General features: G+C 39.6%; 1 protein-coding gene across 7 annotated transcripts in view; it reads left to right on the top strand.

The window, feature by feature from the left end:
* Nucleotides 1-18,464, top strand: part of LOC134531781 (nuclear receptor coactivator 7) — a 667,626-nt gene that overhangs the window by 481,677 nt on the left and 167,485 nt on the right. For all 7 annotated transcript variants that reach the window (XM_063367692.1, XM_063367693.1, XM_063367694.1 and 4 more), the window contains 3 exons: nucleotides 6,554-6,791; nucleotides 15,121-15,299; nucleotides 16,485-16,675. In XM_063367692.1, coding sequence (XP_063223762.1) covers nucleotides 6,554-6,791; nucleotides 15,121-15,299; nucleotides 16,485-16,675 — 608 coding nt within the window. The remainder of the gene's footprint in view (nucleotides 1-6,553; nucleotides 6,792-15,120; nucleotides 15,300-16,484; nucleotides 16,676-18,464) is intronic.

Genomic DNA, 18,464 nt, shown 5'->3' with positions numbered 1-18,464 from the left:
ACGTATAGTATTTTAAGATCTGTCGATTCCCCATGTACCTTAATGGTGCCCGGAAGTGTGTACTAGTATTGTATGCGTGTTTACTCTATGGCGAGTCCGATGCTGAGGGGGTTGCGACCCGTGTGCAAACCGCCGTGCAAGCCTATAGCTTTACCTCCAAGAACCTTTGCTACAAGAGAACACCATCCTCGCCCTTCGAATTCGGCGTCGTCTATAGCCTGTAGCTTTACCTTTGAGAACCTTTGCTACAAGAAAACACCATCCTCGCCCTTCGAATTCCGCTTTACCTCTGAGAACCTTTGCTACAAGAGAACACCATCCTCGCCTTTCGAATTCCGCGTCGTCTATAGCCTGTAGCTTTACCTCTGAGAACCTTTGCTACAAGAAAACACCATCCTCGCCCTTCGAATTCCTACTTCCAATGTCTTCCGCCACGAGCGCTCAGCTGCTGATAGACGTTCGACCGCGCGCCGTTCTCATTTCCGCGCGGGGCCGGCGCGATGAACACCCGACAGGAAAGGAGCAGGTGTTGTGGAGGGGATCCGAGGAAGTGGTCGGATGTCGGGGATCGCTTCCGCTGCCGAGAGGGGCGGTGGACTCGAGCTGTGGAGGGCGCGTCACTCTTCGATCGGGGAAGTCGCGAAGAGCCGCAGAATGGATATCGAGGTGTTTGGCGCGGGACGAGGCTGCACAGTACTGGATTCCAATGGCCAACAACTACCGCAAGGGCGAGTCCACGTTAAGGATGGTGGGTGGGGATATTACCCGCTTACATAGTCCCCTCTTAACATAGTTTGGAAAGGGGGGGGAGTGATTCCCTTCTTACATGGGGAGGAAGGGGGTGATTCCCTGTTTACATGAGGGGAAAAGGGGTGCTTCCCTTACATGGAGGGGAATGGGGTGATTCCCCTCTTACATAGTTTGGAAATGGGATATTCCCCTCTTACATAGTTTGGAAGAGGGAGATTCCCCTCTTACGTAGTTTGGAAGGGGGATATTACCTCTTACATAGTTTGGAAGGGGGAGATTCCCCTCTTACATAGTTTGGAAATGGGAGATTCCCCTCTTACATAGTTTGGAAGAGGGAGATTCCCCTCTTACGTAGTTTGGAAGGGGGATATTACCTCTTACATAGTTTGGAAGGGGGAGATTCCCCTCTTACATAGTTTGGAAATGGGAGATTCCCCTCTTACATAGTTTGGAAATGGGAGATTCCCCTCTTACATAGTTTGGAAGAGGGAGATTCCCCTCTTACGTAGTTTGGAAGGGGGAGATTCCCCTCTTCCAAATTGTCTGCTACATCTCTCACTTGCGGAAAATCCTGGCTCACCACTGCCGGGAGTTGAATTCGTATTGCCTTACCGGGAGGCGAATGAAGAAAGTAGTAGTTTCTCTTGGCTGGTGCTTATACTTGAAGACCGCGGTTCGATTACCGGCCAAGGCAGATGTTTTTTCACTGTTGGAAAATACATTACCTAGCCTGGCTTATTCGACATTCCTTAACGTCCGACAGGGGGGAAAACAATAACATGTTGCGAACGTGAACGGTCAATTTTTTTTTGCTCCCGAATATACCGAAGTCAATTAGTTAATTTCCCCCTCCCCCTTACTACGAAACAACAGCTAAAAATTAGTTCGTTTTATCTTTTATGTGAAATTAAAAATTATTACTTACAACTAATATCCGGCATGCGTTGCAATGCCTCATTAAATTTTATGTAATTAGTTTTAAGTATGTACACACATACAAAACATATCTAGATTTCTATATTTACTCATATCTCTCCCTATATCGCTCACTTTCCTTATATATCCAAATCGCCATTTCAGAGTAATTTTTAGGCCTAAAACAACCGGTACAGATTCTTGAAAGCACTTGAGGGACTTGCATTACACCTTTATCGTAATTTTTCCGCCATACGTTACGGTCACCGCTCAAATTTCACAGTTATCCTATGCACGACGAGATGACTGAGCGCCTGTTTATAGCCTTGCGCGTAGAGACGATACCGTGCTAGAAGCACAAGCGAGTTTCGGGCTTGTCATCCCGCCTCACTGACGCAGACACACTCCTGACTAGGCGGGCATACAGAGCTCGCCGTTAGCTTTGAATATATATACTGTATAGAAGTCGCCATCCCAGGTTAAAATTTCTAATACGGTTTGAGGTAGTTGGTTAATTCACCGCCGCAATCGCCACCATCTCTAGGGCATCGACTTGTGGTGGTCCCTAGCGGACAAGTGTCGAACTCTTCAAACACCCCTTCCCCACCCTCCCTCAAACATGCGTTGTCCTCCACCCACCCTTTACCCCACCTCTTATCCTTACAGTTTTGTGACGCACAAACTCCCGTTGAAGGACCTTGAGCTGCAGTGAATGTTGGGTGGGGGGTGCGGTGGAATGACAGCGGGCGACAGTGCTGCGCTCTAACGTGTTAATAACAACCTAAGACTATACAGGATGTTACGGCAGCGCCCTGCAGCGGTGAAGTTCCCAAGCTGCTCATCATACGCTCCTGAAAAACGTTGAGTAAATTCTATCCACTCGCGACTTCTATACAGTATATATATTCAAAGCCGTTAGACAGGGGAAAGGCTGTCGGCTGCCGCACTAACACAGCTGGGAAGCAGCTATCTCTGTGGCGGCGACTTATCACTACTGCTGTGCGGGGCGCCAGATAGCATACCACACGCGAGTGTCTGGTGACATGGACGCGAGAACCTTCCCTTTACAACATTCACTAGTGTGTGTCCACGTGCGAATAGTCGCACGGTGATTTTTTTTCTTTAATTATCACATCATGTAACAAAAAGTTACCTTCAATCTTGAAATACTTATTGTGATAAAATAAATAAATTTATGTATCTGTTATATAGTATTGGTAGAAGTAGGTGTTGGTATGAGAGCTCACCTTGTATTGGTTGCAAAAGGTTGTGACAAAATATGGTCTTATTTGTTATGTCTCCGTATCCCGTCATCGTAGCGAGATAAAATATACACCACTTTTTAAGTCTAATCATAAGGTTTTAAACACAAATGTTGCATCTAAATCGGCCCATTAATATGTGCGCGATACTCGAACAAACAGAAAAATATTCAGTAATATATAAATTCAATAAAAAAATAATTCAGTATTAAGCAATAATAATTCAAACTATTTTTAAGTCGATAACAAAAATATATATAATTACTAAAATCATATGTATTCACAGTGCGTGTTTTTTTTGTGCTAAAAACTGCAAATACATTTGAGTTATTATTGTTTTAGGTTCATAATAACAACGGACTATACACAAGGATCGCAGGTCTTCGCGGCCATGTCTGTAGTTGCTTAGCTCGTGGGTTCTAGCGGCGTCGAAGGCGAAAAGTTCACTGACGTTTTGGTCGATATATTAGGTTACTGCTGCTCTGAAGATGGCGACTGCAATGTCGACCAAAACGTCGATGAAATCTTCGTCTTCTACGCCTAGCGACCAATAAGCCAAGCAATTTCAGATTATACAGAACATTGATGGATCACAGGGAGGTACATGTTGGAACTTAATTGTTTATCGAAAGTGAATTATTGACAGAAATATTCTAACTATTGCTTATTACCGAATATGCTGAGTCAGGTTCTTTTTTATTATTACAACCTGAGTGCACATATACGGCATAATGAAACTGAAAACAATCGAGGGTGTGTGTGTGTGTGTGTGTATAAAGGGGTGTACACATCTACATAATAACATGGTAGCCGGGTAAAGCCGTTGTTTTTTTTTTTTCCAGCTCATTGTCTGTGCCATGTTGGTTAGACGCCCGTCACATTGTCTGAAGTGAAGTGTTTGCATTGTGGAAAAAGGTTTTAAGAGACTGTATTTTATGGAAATGACTGTTTAACGACCGAGATTCTAATTCATATTTAACTAACCATCATCAGACGTGATCAAGTACCATTCCCGCAATGTTTCGGGCGATACAATATGGCGATGGCGAGGTAAAAAAAAAGTGACTTCAACTACGTCACAGCATGCAGTCTCCTGACAACCCTAACTCCATGGATGTACATACCTTCGTTTCTTTTGATCAGAAGCGGAACTTCGATGCAATCAACGCAAAAAAGATACTGAAATTAAATTACAAATAAAATTTCAGACGGTACTTCATCTGCATCACCGCTGTTTCTTTACCAGGCTGGCTAATTCGAATAATCCAATTTTTTTCAGGAGGCTCGATAACGCTTGCTATGGCATACTGATGTCTTCAACCAAATTTGAGGACGTATGTATTTTTAAAAAGTAAATGGTCCATTGATGAAAATAACGTAGAACTAAAAATTTCATTTGAGCTACACTACGTAAGGAAAACAAGGTTAAGATTGATAGTTTTTCGAATAAGTCCACAATTTCGGTTGAAACTTACAGCTGAGTTGAACCAACCAAGCTTTTTTTAAAAAAAAAAAAAAAAAAAAATCTCTAAATAGTATTAAACAAAATCGCTACCTCTGTCTGTTCCCTTTTAAATTACACAATGAATTTCGATGCGGTTTTCACCGTCAATTAGACTTTTTCATACTAAATTTAAAGATAATAGAGAACTCTCGGATGTTTCGTAATCATGTCACAAAATGGATCTTTAAGGGCGCTTACATGGATTACGCTGACTTATACATGACTGATCAATCAAATTAATGTACTACAGGATTGTAAGTCATTAAAAGGCTTGCAGAAAAGTCCGATGTTGCATATGTCTATCTTCTAAGGATGCATCACAGTAATCATTTTCATCTTTCTAAATATTAAATATTTGTTATGTCTGTTCCATCCTTTTTCTGATGCTATTAAATTGTTTTTTACGGAAAATATTTTTCATTTAAAACCTATATTGTAATTTTAATACTTATAATTTGATACTTATTATACAATTTATTTATACAATGTACATTATTTACAATTATTTATTATATCAATAAAGCGCAGGGTCAAACATTCAATGTTGCAAGAATAAATTTGAGGGTTGAGTGCTTTTCACATGTACAGCTAACTTATATGTAGTCCTTTCGCGTGACTTCTAAACAAAGATGTTTATGTTGGCTCATGAAAATAAAAAAAGAAATCTGTCAACATTGTTTACAGATAAATTCTTTAGTTAACGTGCAGTACGTGTTAGTAGGTGTATAATTCTTGTAAATGTCGGACACTCATGAGAACTTGATACTAAGAACTTATTAAATCTAAATGACGCAAAGCCGGGACGGGTTTCTTGTTAGATTTTGTTTGCGAAACTAAAACTGGTATTAAACAAATCTAATTTCGTGCACCAAACCAAGCACAACCGATAAATGACACAATTTTGTTGAGCCAGCAAAATCATTTACAGTAAATTGATTTATTCAGATATTTCTGACGTGATAACGTCTTATAAATCGATGAACGCCGGCTGCACGCACGAAAAAGTATGACTCATTGTCGCGTTCCGCCTGAGCTGAGTGTGCAAGAACGGGCCAACCACTGTGCGAGAAAATCTTCTATAATATCAAACATGTTAAGGCGGTCGTTTTCAACTAATTGTTCGTGATTATATTTAAACAAATTATTTAAATTAAATGTGCAAGAACTGTAAATAATTGAAAATTAAAAAGTAAGCTTTTTTCATCAATGTTTTCTTATGACGTTATCACGTAAAATTATCGTCCGTAAACCCACTAAACAGACAACCACCCCCCCTTTTTAAAAAAAAAAAAAAAAAAAATCGGCTAGCGTACGCAAGCATTTTGCAAACTAAACCAAACTTTCGCTTAGTGCTAAAGGAGATGTTACAGCTAAAGGGCACCGCCTATCCGGGAACGCACACGGTGTGCAGAGATTCAGAAAAAAACCCACGCGATTTGAAAACCGTTCCAAGATGTCCGAGTGGTATCTACGGGAAAAAAAAAAAAAAAAGAATGCGCTGAGGTCGGACGAGTTGAATCGTTTCCGTATTTATTTTTTTAAATTGTATTTTTGGAAGAGTGAAACTGGTAAAACGCGTGTTTTCGGAATACTTTTTAGGCATGAAACATCCGTTGGAGATTCTTGAAAGCACTCAAAAGGACTCGCAATACACCTTTAACTTCATTTATCCGCCATGTAATGTTATCGTTACCGCACAGATCTCATAGTTGCCCCATGCACGACTGCGCTTGGAGGTGAGACCAGGGCCTAAACTGCGCCGGGTGGCGGGGGGGGGGGGGGGGCTAGCAGGGCATACGCCCCGTGCGCAAAGCTGTGGGGGCGCCGAAATCTCTTGCATTGTAATTCCTACTACAACTGGTTACTGGTATAAAAAGTTTTTGCATGGAAGTAACAGTAGCACAGAAAATGTTACATGTAGGTATGGAAAATGATAAATAGCACCTTTTTTCCGTGGGGGGGCGCATGAATCCATTCATGCCCCGGGTGCCAGAGACTCTTAGTTGCTGCCCTGGGTGAGACCGTACTAGAAGCACTAGCAACTAGCGTCGCGCTTATCCGGGTTCCATGAACAGACCTGGTTGTCGCCGAGATGCAAAGAGTGGACGTCTGTTGTTCGCAGGTGGAGCCCTCGGACACGCTGATGTCGGTGGCGGCGCGCTTCGACACGACGCCCTCCGAGCTGACGAAGCTGAACCGCCTGACGACGCGGCTGGTGTTCCCCGGCCAGGTGCTGCACGTGCCCGACAAGAGCGCGCGCCGCGGCAGCGAGGAGCAACAGCAACAAGAGCAGCAGCAGCAGGGCGAGCCGGAGGATGAGGACGCTACCACGCCCGTGGCGCCCTCCGTCGAGGAGAGAGGTGAGGTCCGCGCCTCTTCAGGAGCTACGGCCGATACAGGCAGGGGCGTAGGGACAGGGGGGACGTGTCCCCCTGAACTTTTTGGGTGGAGGAGACTGTCCCCCCCCCCCCCCCAATTTTCTAGTCCGTAATATTTTTATTTTATAATATTATTCTGCCCAACTTTATTTGTAATTTCTTCACTCATAAAATTTTATCTTAAGGAAACAATAACAATTTTAACATCGATGTATCCAATGGTTAGATACAAAAACTGCTTAAAAAGCGCTATTTTGCAATTTTCAAAATCGGAATATTCCTGTGGGGGACCCCCGGATCCCCCCCCCTCCCCCCGGTCTTAGTAAGAGGGGAATGGGTTTACATGACATCAAAATCATTATTTGTCCCCCCCCCCCCTCCAACTTTATGAACACAGCTACGCCAATGGATACGAGGAACCTTTTTTTAATGATTTAGTGGGGAGGGGAGGATGTAAAATAAGATTTGAACACTTGTATTTAAAAAAAACTTACTATTGACACACATACTGACACACAGAAGTAGCTGTAGGTGACACGGCTTCTCACAAGGTTTGAAATCTGCAGGTGTTGTAACAGCTCACTTTGCATCATCACCCAAAATAACATACTGCATTCAACGATATTTTGCTAATCTTTTTACATGAGGATATATGATATATCCCCCTTAATCCACAGTCTGAGTCCGTTACACAAACTGTCGCGTCCATGATCCGTGCCAGCGACATTCCATTTTTGGAGACAAGACGACTGTCTCGGTAGGTTGGATGCAGACTTTCGAATCGTCCGACATTGTATTATCTGTCCAAGTTCGCGCTGAATTCACTTACACGTTATCTGCAGGCCACGTGCAAGGTGGCCTGCTTACAACAAGTTGTTGGTAGCGCCAACAGCCCAACATAACAGCCGTGACAGTAACCAAGGGTGTATTAAGGCGAGGGAAATTTTGCTTCCCGTTCCGAAGTGGAAATATAGTGTTCTTCCTTTTGTTATTGTCTATTAAAACGTGATTTAGTAACTCTATTGGTGAAAAAAATTTTTTTTCTTTTTAAATAATTTTTTTTGTTATTTTTTTCTTTGAATGTCACCGTGGACCCTTCTCTCCCATGAGAGAGTTTGAATTACGAAAAATTCCCCCCACCCTCTCCAGTTTTGACTTGGATACGTCCTTGGTAGCACCAGTGGTTGGCCATTTCCCGTCGCTTTCAAAGCAACACATTCGCAGTTTCCGAATACTACTTTGAAGGACACCTTAGGTTAAAGGTTCCTCTAAAAGTTTCAACTCTTAAGGATGTATGCCATTTTGGTCGACCTTCCGACAAGGATTCTTACAGAACGCAGTGAAAGGACGCGTCACTCGTGTCCTCTTTGGCCCTCGAGGGGTTTGTGGCGCTGTCATTTAGGAAAAATTCAACGATAGGATGTTGCTTAGACAGACAACTGCTGTCTACTCCCTTTAATGTACGTTACTTTCAAATGATTAACTTGAATGTGTGCAAAACTTTCACGCCAAAAATGTTACCACCGAAATTTGGTTTATTTTGTTTTTGATACAGGCAAGTATTTGGATATCCTTTCACAGCTAAGTTCTCACTGAATGAAGCCTTGAAATTTGAATATCGTTTGGTTAAGGCCGGATCGCTAAAGTACACATACTTTATACATGGAAACAGCTTTGATGTTTATGAGCACTGTAAACAGAACAAAGAAGTGACAGTACTACTTATGAGAACTGTTAAATTTGAGACAAGTTGTGTGATGGTCTACGTGCAGCCACAGGCTAGCTCAAGGCAGCTCAAGGTGTTAGTATTTTTCTTCTCCACTATATTAAACATCAGAGCAAAAGTAAAGAAAAGAGAGAAATAAAACGACTTTTGTTTATTAGTCACAAAACACATTTCAGACAGAAAATTTTTATTACTTCCCTTTTTACAACTACCAACATTCAAAATGTTAACTTCTCTACTAAACAAACAATAGAACAGAATAATATACCAACTGCGTGGAAATATACATTCTTATGATAAATAGAATAATACAAAGATATTCCAACACAAAGCATTTGTCTTGACTGTGTTCGAATTAGTTGTGAATTGCCCGTGTTTGCTTCACTCTTGATCCCTTAAAGACTTATCTTTTTGTGCCCTTTGTTATGAAATGTGTCTCTTCCAATTCAGTTTGACTTAGTCAGTTTGTGATCTCACAAATTGAGTTAATGCAAAAAGCCTACGGTTTCCCCTTACTTGCAGAAATGTTAGTATCCAAATATCCCAGAAAGTTATATAATGTTTTACTGCTTTGGTAATGAGTTAGTTATTATTTGAATTAATGTGAATTCCCATTAAGTGCTCTGAAAATTTATAATGGCCTAGAAATAAAAGTACTCATCCTACCATTTAATTAATTTATTTATTTATTTATAAGTATTTGTCACATGCCCACCAACAGCCAATGTCGTTAAAGGTGGCCACACCACATACTGACAAGGACACAATGGTCACTGCAAATAAATGCACACTCCCACGCGTTTGTACCAAGAGTAGGCAAGCACTATGTAAGGAGAATCCGCAACAGGTATGCACATCCGCAATTGGCCAACACACGCAACCCAAGAGTGCCACGTACCTGTAGTGGCCAAAACAACCCGAACAAGTACAAACATATATAATTGAATGCAGTGTAAAAATATACGGATGGAAAATACACTGACAGTAAAAACAATACAACAAAAAAAATTAAATAACTAGACGCATTGAATCTACCTTAGCCGCAGATAAAACCGGCAACTCCAATCCGTACGGTTAGGCTGAGTTGGGGCGTCAGAGCAGCCCCCATCCCTCCCTCTGTAGGGGAGGTAGGGGAGAGTTGATACACAGGGAGAGTTGATACAATAAAAAAATTTCAAGTAATTATCAATGTTGGTACCAATGATAAGTTGTGAATTATATGTTGGGTTCTAATAAAAAAACACACAGGTAAATCAAGATGGCAGCTTGAATAGTACACGAAGAAAGAAGCTCACAGTGTTTCTTCCAATGTAAGTTTTTTTTTCAAGCCTACTGAATTCTTTTCTATAAAAGTTAATACAATGAAAGCCTGTCATAAAACTTTTAAATTCAAAGAATATATACACTCAGTGAACCATAATTGCTTTTATTAGTTTGATTCTAACCTGTACGAGTGCAAGAGATTTTGTTTCTTGTATAAGGCACAACAGGGGAGAGTTGATACACCCGAATCAGGGAGACTTGATACAGTGAATCATTTCTCCTAAAAAACATAAGACTATTTTTTATTTTGTTTTGATAGCCTGTTTGAAGAATCTGTTTGCAGAATTTCTTGATATTTTTACGATTTACCTGCGGGTTCGTAAAGGATAGCCCAATTAATAGATTTTATTTCACACACACAGTTTTATTTATTACCACTACTTGTCACTTACAAATAATCTTCTAAATTGGCAGATAATTGATTACATGCAAAAAAGGTCAATTCCCTAGTCACTCGTTTCACACACCTCGCTGGACCGCACTTCCGGCGCAACTCTCGCCGCAGCACCCCTCGTGGGTCTCCGCCGCGGTGCTCCGTCGCCACACTCCGCCGCCGTCACACCCTTCGCCGAGATCCCACACGACGACTCACTCGCAACTTCGCCCGGGACTCCGCCGCGCCCGCGACTCTATCGCCCGGAACCTCCCGACTCCACTGAACTCACTCACTCCCTGCCCTGGAACCTTCGTCCAGGGACTTCGCCACTCTGCCGCACCCGCGGCACTATCGCCCGGATCTCCGCCGCGGGAGAACTCCCCACTGAACTCTCACTCTCTCTCCTCACGTCCTCGGGCCTACCTCCATAAATAGCCCTTGGGTTCCCGTCCAGAACAATCGGGTATGTCTTCGAGATATCGCGCGACCTTCGCCGTCGAAATGTCCAGAAACGCGTCGTGAGTCCTGGCGAAGGACGCGGCGGCTGCTCAAAGAACGCCGATAAACGCAACAAGCATCGGGTTCCCACAAAACGCGCAGATAAACATGTCTGAGTCCTTTTATTCCGCAGTGCGGCCTCTTTAAGTAACTCGATCTGAGGCAGGTGCGCGCTGCGACGGTCAGGATGTCGCGTGATAGGATGACACGAGATACCAGGGAGAGGATGCGGGTGGAAGGGGGCGCAGACAGGCCGAACGAGCGCGGCGACGCCAAGCACTGCAGCCAAGCGCGATCGTAACAATATTATTTTATTTAACTGCTGTAAGCCTTTAAACTATGGATTAGAAATGAAGTTAAAAAATATTGCCATATTCTGTCACATTTATTAGGACTCTGTTTGGATTGTACCTACATTTGGTGTTAAGACTATTTTAACCTTAATATGTTTGTTCTTTTTTAGATGCCATTTTTCTACAAAAGAAAAAAGGAGAACTCCAGGACAATCTATGATCTAGGAGAAGTGATTGGACAAGCATTCCCAAAATCATTTACTCCTGCAAACATCCTAGCCGGTTTCAAAAAGGCTGGAATTTGGCCCTTCAACAGAGATTGTTTTACTGATAATGATTTTATGCCATCATTGGTTACAGACTGCCTGCTAAAAAATGCTGCAGAACCTCAAGATGCTATTGTGAGTCACGAAGAGGCATCATCCAGTTCCAACACAAATAACGGTTGCAACAACATGGTGTCACCTTCAGATATTAGGCCCTTACCTAAAGCTAAAGCTAAGGACAATGTCCATAACACCACTAGGAAACCAAGAAAGAGAGCCAAGTCAACAGTGCTGACAGACACGCCAGTGAAAAATCAATTAGAAGAGGAATATGCTGAAAAACAAAAGTCCACAAAAAAGGCTCTATTTCCTAAAAATAAAACAAATAAAAACAAAAAAACCGTTATCCTCAACAGTTTGCAACTATTAGTTCTTCTGACAGTGAAGAATACGAGACAGAATCTAAGAATGAAAACATCAGCAGCTCTGAATCGAGTGAAAGTGAAGCAAAGCGTATGCCTAAAAAAGAATTAACATAGCACACATAAAACGTTATAAAATGCTTTTAAAATTATGGAATTCTATTTTGAGGAAAATAATCATGTTCGGTTCTTGTGTCATTCACAACTAAGAAAACAATTGTTTATTTTGTGGGATTAATTGAAAATCTCTTTGATGACAGTGTGTGTAAAATAAAATTTGACAGGTATGTTTCCAATTCAAAGTTTAAGTGGCCAGAAAAAGAAGACATTACTGTGATAGATGAAAACCAAATAGTGAAAGTTCTTAGTGAACCCACATTTACTCTACGAAATGACAGGATTGAAGGATTCAGTTTCAGAGAAGGTTTTCATGGTTATAACATGAGGTAATGCTGTTAAAGAGGTTTTTTTTATGAGACTATATTTTTTTTTTTTCGTGTTCAAAATTATAGGTAATTTTCATGATCTGTAGAAAAAAATGTAATATAGGCCTATTTTGTGAAAAAATTTTAAATGTGTAGTAGTAAAGTGTTGTGAAACTTTTGATTCTGTTTTGTTTAGTTTAGTTAAATGTATTTATGGGTATTATTTCAAACTATTTAGTTTCCTACCATTTAATTTGGTAAATCTTCATTTATTAAAACATTTATTTTTATTTAGCATACTTTGTTTATGCTTCTGTGCAAAACCAAATCTTTGAAACCATTATAAATAAACATACTTAACAAGTGTATCAGCTCTCCCTAACATACGTATCATCTCTCCCTAGCATGGGGAGATTTGATACACTATGCAACACTGTGTAATATTATAATTTACAGGCACTCACGCAAACATAATTACGTTATTATTGGATTAGGCAGACATGAAGATATGAAATATTTGGCTTTTATTGAGCACATAAAAAATATATATATAAAAAGTGTCTCAACTCTCCCCTACCTCCCCTACTCCCTTTGTCGAGAGGCTTTGTCCTTCACCCGGCTTTCCCTCCCCGAATATATGATAATGAACCGAGGTGTATTTTTGTACTTGGTTTATACTCAGCCATGTTGAATGTTGTTGTTTCAGTAGTAGACATTAGTGAGAATAATGTTTTATTATATAGATAAGGGGACGTGGCACCTCCACTTGGCCAAAGGGAACATTCTAAGGTGCATCTGTTCGCTTTGTGTGAATTCGGACAGCAAAAGCAAGTTAAGGGCCCTTGTAAGGTGAAAGTGGTCACAGTCCTGGTTGTATATTAGATTTGGCATTGAGTTGAGCATTGTTTTATGTTGAGCAATGACACCAGCTACCTGCTTAGGTACAGCGTGTAAAGTTGAAGGGTGCTCCACTATACTTGCTACTCCCTTGTCTTTGCTGGGTTGTGGGTCATACCAAGTTGTGTTGAACAATTGCAATATGATACTGAATTATTTAAAAGCTAATGTAATTGTTTGATATCCATTTAAACTATAATAATAAAAATTGTGATATGCAAATATATATGTACTCAACCCAACGGGAAAACTGTATTGAATGAGTATAAAAGTTTTTCACCATGTTCAACCCACACTAGCTAAACTAGTGATGTTGCACTTACATGTGTTCTAGTTTTTCGCATACGAGTAACTAGTTAGCCAACCCAATGTAAGTGATGCTTCAGTGATTGGGCTGCAATTAAGTTTTACATATTGTGATGTAATAAGAAAAAATTCATGTGGCACTATATTAGCTGATAATGTATTAATAATTATATTGGTAAATTTATAAGATTTTTCAGCTGTGAAAGTCTAAATCTCAGCTGAAGTATCTGCCAAAAAAAGTCTTGACTAATCTCGAATATACGAATGAAATAATAACTTTCTTTTAAGGGGCCTGCCTAGTCAGGGGTGTATATTTGTGTTAGTGAGGCAGGATGATAAATGCGATGCTTGCTGGTGTTTATAGTGCTGTTATCACCTTTAAGCACAACGGCAGTCTTCTCATCTTGCTTGGGCAACTATAAAATTTGAGCGGTAGCCTAACATTATATGTTGGAGAAATGAATATAAAGGTGTATTGCAAATCACTCAATTGCTTTTCATTATTCATGTCTAAAATGCATTCTATATACACACGTTTTAGCCATCTTCACTATTTTAAAAATACAATTTAAAAACAAAATACGGAAATTGAACTACTTGCCCGTCCTCTACGTATTCAATTAAATTCATAACCAGACAAAATATCTTGAGAAGTTTTCAAATTGTGAGGTTTCTTCTGAAGTTCTCTACATCGTTTGTGTGGCCAGATGTGTAAGAGCCTTAATAACTTTATAATTGTGATGTTATTTCACATTTAGTCATACATTTATATTTTTGTGAATAGCTGAACAGTTTCTGGTCCTTATGTTGCTAAAACATACCGCAGGATCCTAAAGGTGGGATATAGTGGTTTGTACTTTATACTTAATAATAATCTTTGTGATCAGCAAAAATAGAAACCAGATAATTTTCACCTTGTATATATAAAAACTGTATTTTGTTATTAAAAATTTATATTTTGATCATCAGCTAATTTAAGTTATTAACAGTAATTATTTTATTTATACTAACTGAAAACTTGGTTCATGTTTTGGCTGTCCTATTAGAATTTTTCCAAACTTTCACATCTAAACTGCATAATCAGGGGAAAGAATTTAAAAGCAAACAGTGGATAAAGTGGTTCTCAGCAGATAGTGTTTCTATCCCCACCCTCTCCCCATTTCTCCTGAAATGAAATTTTGCGTGCGTTCCTGTGCATAATGTTTAATTTTCTTTGGTAATCTTATATATAGTATATATATACATAGTGATAACATTTGAACAGTTTTATAGATTTCTCTTTAATTTGTTTATTTATTATTAACTACACTATAGCTTTAGGTTTAAACTTATTATACAATGTAAAAGCCCAAATACTACATATATTTGTACCTTGGAGGCATAATACACTACGTCTCACAAACCATATTTTTCATGAGAGCAGTTGAAATAATTTTAAATAGTTCCTTACTTTTTACCCAAACTATTTCCTACCAAAAAAATGTGAATTTTTGACATACTGTAGATATTAGTATTGTATGCCACTAGAAAGAACGTCAAATGGTGGTTAAGTTTATTGTTAAAAGTGCAGTTTGTCCTTAAATGTACATAGTGTCTTGTGCCTCCAAGGTACAATATATATTCAGTAATTTAGGTAATGTTTGCTGATGCCAGATCGGCTGTAATTTTATGCTTAAGAGTTGTATCGCGTGAAGGCCGTTGTTATTTTTTTAGCATGTTTTTGGCATTGTGTTCCGGCAGTGTGTCGCATGCCGAGCGTGGCCTGTGCTCTCGTTGCAGACATTCTCGACAGCCTGAGGCCGGTCTCCCCCAAGCCGTTCCCCGGGCACATAGAGCGAGTGCGGGTCTCTTGCTCCTCCAAGAACTCCACAGCGTCCTCCGTGGACGGCGACGACCATGAGCGGAAGCACTTCGAAGGGTTTCTCAAGATAAACGTGCACCACATTACGGATGGGCAGGTGAACAAGTTGTAGGTTTGAAGATAGATAGATGTCCATCTTATATCCATAGTTATTTTGGTGTTACCGAGGCGGGGTGATATGTGTGACGTTCGCTGGTGCTTCTAGCACAGGTTTCGTCTCTAAGCGCAAGGCTCTCAGCTGCATAGGGTAACTATGTGATTTCAGCACCGACTATAACGTTAAAGGGTAAGAAATGAAGTTAAAAGTGGAATGAAAGTCCCTTGTGTCCTTTCAAAAATCAGTACCGGAGGTTTCACGCCTAAACATTATTCTGAAAACATGCATTTTAGCCTTTTTAACTCTTTTAAAAATACAGTTTTAAAACAAAATATGGAAACTACTTAAATAAATGCTTTTGGTAAACAAACCCCACTTGGATAACTTAAGCAGTTTTCAAATCGCATGGTTTTTTTCTGAAGCTCTGCACACCGTATGAATGCCCAGATAGGCGGGGCCCTCAAATAAGTTGTAATTGAATGATACCGACAAAAAGATAAGAATAATATTTCTCTTGAGATTTTTTCCCCGCCACAGATAATTAGTTTGCATCATGACTAAAATTCATTTTTTATTTCTTAATGTTTCAAACTGCATGCTTTTTTGTATAAAATATATTTTTCTTTACTATAAACCAAAATGGCAACTTTCTTAAAATCCCTGGGGTGCATTCTGTCTTACACCCTAATTTTGCATTTTGTCTATGTAAACTGGGGGGAGGCAAGTGATGTTGGGCACTGTGATAAAGCATTAAGTGAAATTTTTATTTAGATAATACAGTATAAAACTAAGCATAACTTAATCTAAATCAATAGAAGCATTATAAGTTGCACTAGGGAATTTTGGTCTGTAGTAATTCCTTGATTTATGTTGTTTTCACCTCTTGTGAAAAATTATTTTGAATTTATTTTAAAAATTTGTGTGGCTAATAAAGTGTAACACAACACTTTTACATGAAGAACCATCTTTTCAATTAGTTTCTGAAAATTACATCTTTTAAATCAGTTCCTGAAAATCAGTGTCGCACATGTTCTAAACCTGAAGCTTGATTTAGGATAACCTGCCTGGATTATTTATTGTAGCACCATTTAATAGTATTTGTAGGACACGCATGCTAAATGATTACAGAGAGAAAACAGCTGATAATCTGAATTGGAGTAAACCTCCTGTGGTCTATGTGCCCAGGGCGTGGTGGGAGGTGTTCTCCTGGTCACGACCAATGCGGTCATGTTCGACCCGAACGTGTCCGATCCGCTGGTCATCGAGCATGGCCCAGAGTCGTACGGCGTGGTGGTGCCCATGGAGTTTGTCGTCAATGCTGCCATTTATAACGACATTGCCCACATGAGGGTCGGGAACTCGGTGGAACTACCAAAGTAAGTACATGTTTTTGAAATTGCAGCATTAACTTTTATTGAAATTTGAATTAAGTTGGCTTTCTTGTAGTGTAGATTTTGTCTTTTTACAGCAAAATAATTTAAAAAATTAAGTGAATGTTTGCATATTATTTAATTTTAGGAAGTTCCAAGGGTTTTGTTTTTTTGTCTCATTAATTACCTATCGAGGTGGCACTTTAGTCTCTCATTTTGAGGACCCAGGATCAAAGCCTAGTCCATCCATCACAGTTTTTTCTTGTGTTCCTCAATACTACTCCCATGTAAATGCCTCAATACTACTACATGTAAATGCAGGGAAAGTTCATAACATGCTATACCAGAATCTATCTCCAAGATCCTTTATTTGTAAAGCTTTGTTCCAATGGCATGTGGCATTGCGAGCCAGGTCTGTAATCGGTTATACCGGGAATGCAAAGGCGCATCACTGCAAGGTAGTTCTGGGAGGCTTGGCCCTTACCATGGAATATCGGTAAATGCCCGGTTATTGGTTCCATAGATGACAAGCCTCAGTATGGTTAATGCACAGATTTATCAAGCGAAACACCATGGGAATGGCATGACTTGAGCGACAAGGCTTAATACATGGGTCAGTCTGTAATTACTTTAATTGTAGACAAAATGGTAAAAGTAATACCTAGGTATCCATTTTAAGAAATATATGTTGGTCTGTTTACCAGTGGAAAATTTTTATTTTTAGGTGGTTTTTGTATTAAGTTTAAACTAATTTTATCTAATTTAATGACTACTAAAGAAAAGCAGCAAAATACATCCCACCAAAATACATAATGCCATTTTTGTTTCCATTTTCTCCATCTGTACCGTTAAATTTTTTCTTGCTGTCTGAATAATTTTTACTTTAAAAAAGAATTCATAAATAAAATTTGTAGATTTTTTTTTCCTTTCTCGAACACTCAACATGGCCGCCATTTTATGACGTGGTAACATTTACATAGGACAAATAACTCTCAGCACAAAAAAAAATCTTTTCAAACAATTTGGTTCATCTCTTATGGATAATTTAAACTGAAGGTTTGTTGACAAAATACTTCCGGCACTTTCAATGTACTTGACAAATGGCGGAGAGATCATTGTGTGCTTGGCATGGACACCAATTTACTCAAGACTCCACTCTAGGCCTATGCTGCCAGCTTTGGTCATAAAATTATAATTGACTGTCCAAAATAAGGTTAAAAAAAGGCGCATACTGGACCACAGACATGTAATTCTTCTCTTTGCTACATTAGTATATTAATTGGTGAGCCACCACTCAACGAAACCACTCTCACAGAGGCCTAAGTAACAACTGACATGGCGACCTGTAATTCCACCTTCTTGCCCATAGGGATAAAACGGCACTCGAGATGCCATCAGCAACCAGTCACAGAGCAGCTTACAAATAACACCAATGATAACACTTTTTGGCTGTGAAAACAGACCATGATGCCTTGCAACATTGACAACAAGACTCGTCACATGATCGTTTTTCCAATGCTCGAAAACGGTGTCAGTCTCTCTAACCCATCCATAACTGATTAAAATGATTTCATTAACATGATTCTTAAACAATTCCTGTATGCACGCATTTACTAATCAAAGAAATACAACAAACAGTACTGTCAAAATATGTGATAGTAAATAAAAACAAAATTACAGAAGTAAACAAAACAGGTAAAAATAAATTTAAAAGGCTTATACACCAAATCATCATAATCATGTACAAAACATGGCATAATTATTTTCGTGAAACCCATGCCATGGCTCACACACA

The sequence above is a fragment of the Bacillus rossius genome, chromosome 5, assembly GCF_032445375.1.
Source record: "Bacillus rossius redtenbacheri isolate Brsri chromosome 5, Brsri_v3, whole genome shotgun sequence".
In the NCBI taxonomy this organism is placed as follows: domain Eukaryota; kingdom Metazoa; phylum Arthropoda; class Insecta; order Phasmatodea; family Bacillidae; genus Bacillus; species Bacillus rossius.
The sequence above is the reverse complement of the archived record's forward strand: the minus strand, read 5'-3'. Positions and strand labels throughout refer to the sequence as shown.